The sequence below is a fragment of the Onychomys torridus genome, chromosome 15 (genome assembly GCF_903995425.1).
Source record: "Onychomys torridus chromosome 15, mOncTor1.1, whole genome shotgun sequence".
Classification (NCBI taxonomy): domain Eukaryota; kingdom Metazoa; phylum Chordata; class Mammalia; order Rodentia; family Cricetidae; genus Onychomys; species Onychomys torridus.
The window spans coordinates 2,465,219-2,477,949 of NC_050457.1; the positions used below are offsets into that span (position 1 = coordinate 2,465,219).

The window sequence follows — 12,731 nt, forward strand, 5'->3', positions numbered from 1 at the left end:
TGCTTTTGTTTATTGCTTTTCATTTTTATGGAGATAGTTTCCTTTAACATTTTTATCATTAACATGTTCCAAAGAATTACTGTTATGCCACAGGCTGTAGTTTTTCCACCTCTAATGACCTGTGTTTGATGCCCACATCCCAGGTGGAAGGAAAAAATATTCATGAAAGTTGTCCTCTGACCTTCACTTATAAATAAGGAAATTTAGTTGTTAGTTAATTTTACCCAAATACAATTGACAGACTTGTTTCAGCTCTATGTTGCTAAAGGATCAAATAAATTTTAGACAGGAAAGTTCTGTTGTATTTAACTATAGTTATACAGGGGCAGTTATTTTGACTTCAGAGTTGTAGACTCATGAGTTGTATATAAACCATCTATTATTTTCTATATTTGTACAAAATGTGTTAAAATGATGTTGGATTGGATAAACATACAAAACATTAGGCTAATGATTTTAATCTTAGTAATTAATAGGTTTATTATGATTCGTGTGTGTGTGTGTGTGTGTGTGTGTGTGTGTGCATGCGCAAGTACAAGTGAAAATGTGTATGTGCCAGGATACACCAGTGAAGATAAGAGGACAACGTTCAGGAATCTGTTACCTCCTTCTGCCGTGGGATTAGGGCTCAAAGTGAGGTCACTGAGTTTGCATAGCAAGTTCATTTGCCCATGTCTTAACCCACTGACCCTCCTCAGGGGTCCTGATTGCAGAAGTTTTTAACTGAGAGTGACATAGACCCAGTTCAACTCAGTCTTCTAGCTAAAAACTCTGATATCAAGAAAAGCAAAAGATCAATCAGCGATTTAGCGACTCAAGATCTACTTTTAAAAATATTTTATTAGATTTACTAATAAAGTGTATATGTGGCTAGGAGAGTGTTGTGTGCACCTGTGTGCAGGTGCTGGAGAAGGCCAGGAAGTAAGGCACTGAGTCACTGGGACTGGAGGTAAAGGAGGTTGTGCATCACCAGATATGGGTGCTGGGAACTGAACTCCACCCTCTCTCTGCAAGAGCAGTAAGCACTCCAATTGCTGGGCTATTTCTCTAGCCCTAAACCTATAGTCTTCTGTATTTGGAGTAGGTGACATGTTAATACAAACAGGATCTGCTAAAACAGCTTTATTTCTAAGCATAGATTTACTTTACTTACTACTCATGGTTTTAGTACTTTAGAGAACATCAGGGAACTTGAGGGACATCTACATTCACAGATATATTTCCATATGAGACCAAGACCAAAATAAAAAAAAATTAAACAAAGTGTGTCGGTTAGTTTTTTGTCAATTTGACACAAGCTAAGGTATTCCTGGAAGAGGGAATTTAACTGAAGGATGGCTTCCATCAGATTAGCCTGTAGGTGAGTCTGGGAGGCATTTTCTTGATTGATGATTGATGTGGAGTAGGCAGGCCATTGTGGATAGTGCCACCTCTGGTCATAGGCTGTATTAAAAGCTAAGCTGAGCTAGCCACAGAGAGCAAATCAGTGAGCAACACTCCTTCATGCTCTCTGCTTATGTTTGTCTCCATGTTCTTGCTCAGACCTCCCTCAATGATCAGCTGTGATTGGCATGTGTGAGCCAAATAAACCCTCTCCTCCCTAAGTTGCATTTTGCCATGGTGTTTCATCACAGTAATGAAAGTAATTTTCATTTTGTTGTAAGAGAAAGAAACTGTATGAAGTTGTTGGAAAGAGGTGGAAGATCTGAGAGAACAGAGGGAGGAAAGAATATGATCACAATATATAGGACAAAAAAGTTAAAATGTGAAATAAAGTAAAAGAAAGAAAAGCCATCTGAAGAAGCTGCATAGGAGTATAGACTATATAATAAAAATATGCTGTGAAGCCACTAAAGAAGACAGATGGCTATGATCTCAGTGATGCTCCTCCCACATAAAAAGCAATGCAGACCACTTTACTTCCCCGTTTCTTGCAACAAAACAAAGTGCCTACTCCTTTTTTGGATGGAGAGACTAAATAAAATTTTAAGCAAGTTAAAACCAGGAAGGTTCAATGTGTGCTTTCTCTGAGAAATTCATTTTATTACTGTTTTCCTTTTTTAGCTTGTCTGGAATCCTGAGATTAAAGGAGAAATCAAAGATTGAATATTAAATGCTAACTTATGTTGCAATTCTTGTTAACAATAAACTGTAAAAAGACTATAAAAATCTAATTTAGATTTTATTAAATGTATTGAATTTAAAGGTTGTTTTATGTATAGGCTGTAACTGTAGCACTCAGCTCTCGTTAAAGATGGTTTTATTGAACTATACTTAAAAGATTAAATTTTGAAAAGGGTTTTTGATTAAATCCACGGAGGAATTAAAGTGAAATGTCAGTATATTGTGGTGTGTAAAGAATGTACATGTTTGTGTATACTGCTTCATTCACAAGGTAATATTCTTCAGGTTGTCAGATGGCTTTCAGACTGCATCAAAGGATGCCTGCATTCAATATGTTGAGTGAAAGTAATAATTTTATGTCAAAATATTTGTTCCTAAGTTAAAATTAATATGAATATGATTTTACACACATATATATTTCAGGCTACTTTACCAGAGTTTGGTTGGAGAAATGCATTTAATGAAATCTCTTTTGTCATGGCACACTCCATATCAGCAGCCATTGAAGGATTTTCCACAAAAATCCTCCAACAAGAGCAAACAGAAAGAACCTCAGTTGTTAGCTATGCTATGAACCTTGTAAATGTCCCAAAAGTTTGGCGAGAAGGTCGAGTGTTTCCTGAGGAGGAACAACCAAAGAAAGTGGCCAAGGCAAGTACCAAAAGAGATTGCTTCAGACTGCTGCTGGCAGGTGTGGCATCACTTTTATTTATTCTTACTCTTTGCAAATGTAAGGACTGTAAAAGCAGCCCTTAGATCAACTGATGGAGTGCCTTGGAAAGGGCCTGGTGTCTCTGGTGTCTATAGCCCAAAACTACCAAAAAGGATGTGTGTCTCTTTGCTGACATGCATCCCTTTATTCTGAGGTAACCCAAAGAGGGTCTCAGTGAGTTGGGGAGTGTTGACAGAGCTGGAATGACGTAGACGTTTAGGAGGTTTAAGGGGATACCATCTTATTTTTCTTATAAAATCTTTTCGCCTAAATGAATATCCCACCTGTGTTGAAAGTCCACAGAACCTGCCCAGGAAATATGAAGTAAGTCATTACTGATACTCTGAATTCACCCCACTGTGGATCAGCAGCCAGTGATGGTTGTTTTTTATAAGTTCTTACTCTTTTTCCTTCTGCCACTCCGAAGCTCCAGAGCTCTCCCTGGGGAGCTCTCTTGGCTGATCATGTGTAGAGCAGGCTGTGCCTACAGCCCCTCTACCATTAAAGAGAGCAGATACATAGTAAATAGTGGAAACAGACACTTCTGAAGGATCCTGGCTCTTTACCCACAAGAGTGCTGCAAGCCTCAGGAAGACCTAATGGAATTCAGCTACTATCACAAAAGCTGCTACTTGGAAAAGCCATGGCTTAAGAAGTCTTGGTGATATTTTAGCTTTTGTATATGTATTAGCTGGTTCTTACAATGATTTTCTTGTAATGCTATGCATGCTTCCAAGAACTCCTAGCAGTTTATTTATCTAAAATACCTGCTTGATAGCATCCAAGGCCAAATGAAACAACACCTGTCTCCTAGGTCATGAGCATAGCTTTATTTCTTGGTCAATTTAGGGTGAGACCCTCATTCTTTACTAATAGACTCCTAATTTCTTACCCAACCACTTCTAGGAATGGAGATTGAGCACATAAATTCCCTTCTTGACTAACCGATCATTAGCACTCATTTGGGTTGTAAAAGAAAGCCTGCTGGCCACTGCCTGAGGAAAAGTCTTACCTGCCTTTATGACCCTGTAAGAATTCAAGCCTGGTGACCTTGCTCTGCCAGAGGATCACTATGGCTTGTGTTTATAATCAAACACCTCAGAGACTGAGGGGAACTGAGGTATAAGGAAACGAAGAGAGGATATTGAGGATTTTGCCTAAAGAAGATTTTTGACTAGAGAATTGGAGGTCAGGATGGAGGATGAGAAAGAGCCAGATGGGAAAGTATTAGATGGGTAAGAACGAGATGAGAAGGACCTAGATGAAGCAGAACTAAGATGAGAGAATTGAGATAGAACTTAGAGGGGACAGCAGGTAAAGGCAGAGACACATCAGGCTAGAAAGGAGCTGGGCTTGAGTACAGAACTGTAACTGTGTAAGTAGGATTTTTATTGCAGAGGAATAAAATAGATGGACTTAGATTTATTTCCTGAAAATAAATCTCACTGTTTGTAGTTTCTCTTCTGAGCCCCTGGGAAATATATCATTAAGGCTGGTCCTTCATGGACTTCTTTCTGTTGCTTGTGGATTGTTTAAGCCAAACTGATATTCTGTGTATTATCTAGTCAAATATGTTTATATATGGAAATTTAGTAGAAACCAATTAGGGGAAGTTCAAAAGTAATGTGAAATTAATATCAAGGATACATATACTTCGAGTTTTGTTGAATACACATAAAGGTACTGTCATGTAAAGCTGGCTCTGAGTTTTTCATGTCTGGTGAGCATAAGGTTTGAAGGTTATATATAGAGAGACATCATTTTGGTATTTCCTTATTTGACATGAAACATTTAACTTTCTACAACTGAGAAATTGATTGGTACAAAGCTGCATCATTATATTTATGCTCAATGCCAAATTCATTATTTAGGAATTTGGCTCCACTGCGCATAAATTACATGGTGCTGTCAGAATACAAATAACTCAGCGCCACATTTATTTCTCCCTAGTTTTGTTCTGACATCATGGAAAAGCTTGACACAATGCTTCCACTGGCTCTGGCATGCAGAGATGATTCTCTTCAGGAAATTAGAGGGAACCTTGTGGAGGCCTGCTGTAAAGTGGCGACAGCTGTCCTGGAGAGACTGCGCGAGAGAGGCAGGGAGGTTCCTGCCAGAGCACCCCTGGAGAACCTGCACATTCTCCTCTCCACAGCAACCTTCGTCTCCCAGCGTTTTATGCAGTATGATAATCTGATGAGAGACACAACTAGGAAGTGAGTGTCTTTTAAATTAAGTTGGTGTTCATGCTCAAGGACACAGGCACTCTTCAGATTTCAGAGAATTAAAATGCTGGTGTAAATCATTGAGGAGAAAATAATAATTGATATGGTAGATTATTTTCATCTTTCTTCATTAGGAAATGTTTAAAAAGTCAAATATGGGTTACATTAAACTAGATGTGTAGATGATACAAAGGCAACCTCTACTAAAGACAAAAGAAGGCAGCCATGTTTTGCATGTTGCCATGATAAGAATTTTGCTGCATCCCTTTCATGAGGCACATTAAGCTGACCACATAGAAAAGGAAAATTAAACTTGTTTCTGTCCTACATATAAACATTTGTGAATTATTCACTTCTCGATTCTGCTTCTAATCCAACAGGCTGTTAGGAACTGCCGTAGTGAATAAATGCATTTTAATCCAGCTTTGTGCCTAGTGTAAACATATTGCAGGACATCTATTTAGTAATAAACTATCCATAATATTTGAAGAGGAAGCATCTGCCAATCTTAATTCTCATGCACTAGTAGTCTAAAAATACAATATGTTTTCGGTATGGAGATAAAAGTTGCCATGGGTGCTATCAAGTGGTCTTTCTAATTATGTATGAGTTTTGCAGAACTTATCACGGCTCCTTGGAAGGAGCATGTGGACCCGCCAGTCCAGTGCAACCCAAGAACCCCTTCTCTATTCTTTATTTAGCCTGCATAGTCTCCTAGCTATGAAACAAGGAAGTGGGATATAAATAGCTGAAGATAAAAGTGAAATAAATTTGGCTCAATGCAGGATACAGTTATGTTATTTCTTTAATTCTCATAAGTAGTCAGATGTTGTGATTCATACTTGAATTTATAAACAAAATATGCCAGAAATCACTTCATTTCAGTAGACTATTTTAAAGCAGTTTATGAGATAATTGACATCTACGAAATTACAACTTTTAAAAAATAAAAAGAGTGTTTATGGGATGTGTGATAGCTTTAGAAAAGTTGATTCTGAGAAGTGCATGTTGCTCTTCAGTAATAATGATAACCTAATGCCTAAATAATGCACTGATCTCTAATAATAGGCTTACAAAGAATACTTTTAGTTTTGAATGATGGATTGACAATACAGTTTGTCTCGAGTTGAAGTGCATATTTGTAGAACAGCAGATGTACGTTTTCAAAGGACTTGAAAAACAAAGGCAAACTCCCCCACCCACTTTTCTTTTTGGAAAGTGAATGTGGATACAGCCTTCAGCTTTGGGAGGAAATGAATGATTGATATCTAATAATGAAAACCATTTGTAGTGCTGGAGGTTGTTGCCTCCTACTGCACAGCCCTTAAATCTCTGTCTCTTTGATCATTCCCTCTGAGCAGACCCATATTCCTGGTGCCTGTCCAGCAATATCAGGAGTTCATCACCACTCTACAGTTTCAGGATACGGATTACTGTGTCAGACTTTGTGCTACAAGCATTTTACAGGATGCTGAGAGCCACCACTGGGATGACTGCAAAGCCTTTTATGAGGTGTGAAGTTAAGTTTACTATTCATCCTTTTGACACAAACATGTTTCACTGCCTACCTGCTTTCTGGCTAATTAGAAACATGAGTGCCATATTACTAAAACAGGAAGGCTGTTAGGATAATATTTTTTAAATATTGAATTTGTATTTAGGAAAAACACTGTCTTTGGAAACCTGAAATAAATTAGACATCAGAACTCTCCTTCTGCTTAAAAGTAAAAATAACTTGGTTTGACTTGCAGAATTGCAGCACTGTGTGACTTGGGGTATAATGAGGTTCAATGACAACTCAGAGATAACAAGAGGGAAGCCCAATCCTTTCGTCTTTTCTTAGTGTGTATCTCCATCTTGTTTAATAAATACTTGTTATCAAGCAGCTTTACTTTTATGCTTATTTTTTACTTCTCATTCTTAAGAGTACATTTTCAGACCCACCTTAACACTTTATGCTTCACTATTTTCATTTAGCTCATGTTTTGAAATCCCAAATACCTAACAAATTTAAGCCCAAATAATTCCCCAGCATAACCAAACTAGGAACCAATTAAAATTATTCATGACCGGGCTTCATTAGTTTTTTTTCCCCACTCAGTCCCACAGAGTGTATATAGATCATATAATATTTTAAATTACTTCCATGCTAGGGGAAAGTATTTATATATATTTAAAAATATATATTTGAGGTTTAAAAGTTTCATTGATCAGACTCATCTTTATTAGCTGTTCCATCATACCCTTTCTTCTGGATCACAACTTAGGATTTTCATTTTTCTTGACTGTCTGAACCACTATGGAACATTTAGAAAAAGAGAGTGGGCTTTTATTCAGCAGTCACTCTTGCCATCCCTAGGCATGGGCTGTACTTGTGCCTGAGATATCATAGATGCTGTAAAAACAGCAGCCACTAATAACCCACTAATAAGAATCTCCTAGCGACTTTCCTGCTTCCTCAGGCTGTTTCATCTCTTTAGAGCCCTCCCCAGATAGTTTTTCTCTTTGCAAGAGCATCCATACATAATTTATTTCAAACCTTAGTGGTAGCAGGGAGCAGAGAGGGAGAAAGGGACAAACATGGCTGGTGGCCAGAGATAAGAAAGAAAGTACTGGTGACCCTCTCCTGGGAGCACCACAGACTCACCTCGCCTTGAGGTGAGCAGAGTGACAGAAAGTGGGACCATCATGGTTCACACTATTTCAATATATGCCCAGGTACTAATAAACAACCTCTTAAGATGTTGACAGTGAGGAACAGGTAGCATCTCAGTATGTAGTCAGGATATGTGTTTCCTCTTTTGCCAGTTAGGGACCAGAAGAGTAATACAGTGTAAAGAAGTGTGTGCACTGAGAACCTGCTGTTGGAGTTACTGAGTATTTACCAAAATAAAACGAATTACCATGTAACACACATTTCTTAGATCTGATGGCAAGGCTTTAGCTTCAAAGACAGAAATAAAGAAACTGTTACTCTGAGTTTCCATATACTTACATGGTCAGTAGTTACAATTTAATTGCAGAGTTAACAGTTCTTATTCATGTATAGGTAAAAAATGATACTACTTTCCTATTTACCAAAAATAAGCTGGTTCAGAAAAGAGCCAGGATTTTGAACTGTTTTGATGAGTGGCGTACCTGACACAGTTGTATCTCACTTATTGAATCCCTTTCTCCTTCTCTCCCTCCCCATCATGTCAGCTGATCTGTGGAACAGACTACATTTTAGAAAGCTTCTTTTAAGAGGAAAGAGATGATGCATGGCGGACTGGAAATGAAGGGTTGAAGAGAGATCTCAGAGAAACCTATGGCCATGTGCACAGTGAAGTAGAGAAAAACAGTAAAAGAATTTACAAGCCAGGGAGCAGTGTTTGCTCATGTTTTATGATGGCAAGTGAACTACAGGCACACATTTTTACATTCTAAACATGTCAGGCTGCTCAAGGCAAAGAGCTGGGCCTTCTCCATTGAAGTGTTGGTCAGATAGTACAATGGGTATTGAAATTGCATGTTTAAAATTAAGCTTTTTGTATAGTTGACGTCTGCTCAATTTTAGAAAATTGTGTTTTCCAATAGTCAGAAAGTAAAGAATTATCTGTACAGAGATAATACTGAGTGGCTTCCATAATAAAGCCCAGCTGCTTGTTTCCTGATGTGTAATCTAAGCAAAAGCTCACATCTGTTTACATTATAGTGGGTTTATAAAAATAACAGATGTTTACTACAGAATACTTTTGAAATGACAACAAGCGGGGAAAGAGGTCATGAAGCTTGAGTCGTATTTAGTTTAATGAAACCCCCCATGCACACTGAAGTTGTATTCATTTAGAAAGAATTGCTGGAACCAAGGCCGTTCTGTCGAACTCTCCAAAAGCACGGAACAACTTATAATCTTTAAAATGCATATGTTACATTTTGAGCAGAAAAAAAATCTCAGTGCTAAAAGATAGCTACAAAAGACACTGGTTTTCTGTATTTTGAAAATTACGGGAATCTTGTTAATCACAGTTATTAGGCCACACCCGCATCACCATGTCCAGCATCAGCTGGATTCAAGAGTCCTTTTCATTTACATCTGAAGCTCTCAGTGACTCCAGCTTAGAGACTCCTCTCTTAGTTTGACAAGAGTTCTTAGAACACACCACAAAGCAAATGAAACATTAATTTTGCTTTGTTTTTAATTTTACACATTTTTCCATTAAGTAATTTAGCATATCCAATTGGGAAGTCAGAAAACACCGAGTCTAAATCCCTTTCTGTTTAAACTTAACTCTGATACTTTTAGTCTTTTAGTCTTAAAACTTCTTTTAAGTTTTCTGCACAGAGAATAATAGTTCCACTCATTTTTGTATTATCATTTGAAAATCAATCACTATTATTTTAATGACTATAATGTTTTAATAATCAATGTAACTGTCAAAAGAATGCCATGTTAAGAAATATCTGTGAGAAGATGATACCTTTGGGTTAGGAGGAGAGCAGGCTGTCTTTGCTTGTTTTATGGGACAGGATTTCCCTTTGTGACCCAGAGTGGTCTGGAACTTGTTATGTAGCTCAGCCTGTCTGCTAGAGGACGGAGGACTCATCACCCTTGGCAAGAGCAGATACTTCTTAGATAACACTTATTTGAAACTATGCTAGTGGACATGCAGACTGCAAAAGAGAAATGTCTAGGGATAAAATAGGAAATTTTAATGGCTTATGTTTTGATATATTTACATAACCAAATTAAATTTGAAGCATGCATGCATTCTTTTCTTCCTATTTCAGATAATCTTTTGATCTAGTTTGAAGAAATGATGCCATACCCCCCCCCCCACAGCATGTTGCCTGATAAACACTGGCTGGCAAATCTCTAGAGACAGGCTGCCCTCTTCATACCTCCTGCTCTCTTTGGCCCAGTCACTGCTGAATTTTCTTCTGAAGTCAGACAAAATTTAGCACACAGAGGGGTCTGTGAAGGAATGGGAGAAATGGGAGTTTGATCCTTTGGAAGTATGTAAAAATGATGATAACACACACCTTTAAAAAATGGTGTAAAATTCGATTACTGTTGCTAGCATAAACTATTATTAAAATGCCATCAATGGAAAAGCCTAATATACTAATGTACTCTTCAATAGTTAAGCATCCCACTTGGTTTTATGAATGTGCCTAAGATTTAGCAAATGTGTTTGTTTTCTGTCCTCTTGGTCCATTATAATACAGAATCCAAAAGATTTGTAAAATTAACTCAGTCATGCTAATAGTCTCAGAAAAATGTGCCTCCATCAGCAATTTAAACAGATTTTAATTTTGGAGAATCAGCATGACTTGTTAAGTAACTACAAAGTTGATGCTTAAAAGAAAAATTCAAAAGGCAAGCCAAGACCAGGTGGATCAAGAATATGCTAGGTTAAATGCTTGTGGTCTGGAATTACACTAGAATATCTCATTCATAATTGAAATAAAACATATGTTCCTTTGTCAATAGGATGTTTAACATCCTGTCAAAATTCTTTCTTGGTCATCTAGCAGACTCTCCAACGATTTCCTCTCAGCCTGAACTAATTAGGCTCCTAGGAAGCAAATGGACATTTTGGAAGATGTGATCTGTTGTTTAATGTGTGATGATTTTGCCAGGGGGAAAGATGCGCCTTCTCCATCCAGATGTGGCATTACTTCAGCTGGGCTCTGCGTCATGATCTCTGGACCATACTACCCTCTAAGCTGGCCCAGGAGATTCTAGCAGAGGTGCTGGAGAAGTCCTTGGGTCTACTAGCCTCCAGATATGCTCGGGCATGTCCCAGTCCTAAGAGAATTGCACAGATAAGGTAATGAAAGCTGCTCTTCAAGGGGAATTCTTTTTAGAGATCAGTTTGTAAAGCAGAATGCTATTCCGAAGCTCGACACAGTTTGTGTGTTTAGCGAGTTTCTAACATCCAAGAGGAAAGGGTGCCGCTTCTCCTGAGGCATTGTGTAGAAAAGTGGAGCTTGGATCCGATTGACTTCCCTGCTCTTTCCCCTTACAAACATTAGAACCCCTTTGCTTGTAGAAAATGTTCCCACAAATGTACACAATAAGATAAGAGCACAGTAAGGTCTTGCCCTGTAGCAGAGAAAACAGCAACCACGCTGTGACCAAGCAGCGAACTTGACTTGGTCCTACTAAGCAGCAGAAGGATTTCAGCCTTTTATTTATTTAGTTTCTACACTTTTCAAACGGAGTAACTATTTTCATTAAGAAAACTACTTTGTTTTAAACATATTCTGGCCCAGTGTGGTGGCAGCCATCTTTAATTCCAGCACTCAGGAAGCAGAGTCAGAGTTTGAGGTCAGCCTGGTCTACAACAGTTCCAGGACAGCCACGGATACACAGAGAAACCCTGTCTTGAAAAAACAAAAAACAACAATAATAGTAATAAACAGTCTAATTTATTGTCTTTCCTTTTATTTTCCTTTTGCCCCTGTATATATTTATGAAAATGAGAAGCAAAAACCCCTATGTTTTAAATAAAAGACTGAATTAGAGTGTAATTCTAGTATTTCAGCAGTGAATATTATGCAAATTAGCTCAATAGTAACATTGAGCTATGTGGGAAAAGACTTATTTTAGATACTTGACCTAATGTGATTAAAACCTGGAATCAGGTATGAAATAATGTCTTCAGATGGATTTTGGAAAGAACCCACATGCATTAGCGACTTCCTCCTTCCTTTGTCTCTGGCAAGAGGAATCATTTCCTTATCACGTTCTTTTAAGTGGACTGTGACTCGAAGGGCTTTAGGTCCTGCTACAGTTTTCATATATGTGGTTTTTTGCAAGGCTGTTTTGAATTACTGATCAAGCTATTTTTAAAAAGTATAACTCTGAAGTTTAGTTGTAAAATTATTTTTCAGAGTAAAGAATATGTTTACTCTCCTTTTTATAAAGCAGAAACCACTTTTAGCTGTTATGTGGCTCATAATTATGAGATATTTGCATTATCAGATTTATGGTTAGCTCATGAAATAAGTAATATTTATTTAATTAATTAATGGTGCAATAGAGACTGGCTTTTTTGTTCTGGATGATTGCACAAAAGTGTTATGCAAATCTAGAATTATTCCTTTTAAACTTTCACTGTAAAATATGTAAATATTTGTATATGAGAGGTAAGTAAACCATCATTATTACAGAAATCAAAATGTGTGTGTGTGTGTATCTTGGATTAGGAACTATTAACAATTAGAAGTAAATAAAACAAAAATTAAATCTTCCTAAAGGTGGTAATTGATAATTACCAGTGATTATTGATAATAGCCAATGATTATTTGTAGCTGTCAGATGAAATGATTACCTAATTCATTCTGGTATAATTGAAACTTGGGAGTCAGAAATTGAGATCAAGACCTGAAGAATGCAAGAGAAGCGGAGGGCACGCCCTACCCTCTTTCCACATTCTCCAGAACTCCTGCACACCCACCTCCTCCTGAGTCTGTTCCTGTCCTCTCTAGCTGCTCTGCAAAGTCCTCCAAGAACTTTATGGCTAATCCCAGTCAACTAATCGCCGACTCCATCCTAGATTCAAGGCTGCTTTATTGGCACAGTAGAATGGCAGTATGGACAATTCTCCTGCAACAATTATTGATAATTACTATTAGTTACTAAGCTCTAGTAGTTTTCATATAACATATGGCCAAATCCATAT

At 37.6% G+C, this 12,731-nt stretch overlaps 1 protein-coding gene across 4 annotated transcripts in view; it reads left to right on the plus strand.

The window, feature by feature from the left end:
• Window positions 1-12,731, plus strand: part of Kiaa0825 (KIAA0825 ortholog) — a 424,652-nt gene that overhangs the window by 111,215 nt on the left and 300,706 nt on the right. For all 4 annotated transcript variants that reach the window (XM_036206770.1, XM_036206767.1, XM_036206766.1 and 1 more), the window contains exons 7-10: window positions 2,548-2,775; window positions 4,787-5,052; window positions 6,423-6,573; window positions 10,684-10,874. In XM_036206770.1, coding sequence (XP_036062663.1) covers window positions 2,548-2,775; window positions 4,787-5,052; window positions 6,423-6,573; window positions 10,684-10,874 — 836 coding nt within the window. The remainder of the gene's footprint in view (window positions 1-2,547; window positions 2,776-4,786; window positions 5,053-6,422; window positions 6,574-10,683; window positions 10,875-12,731) is intronic.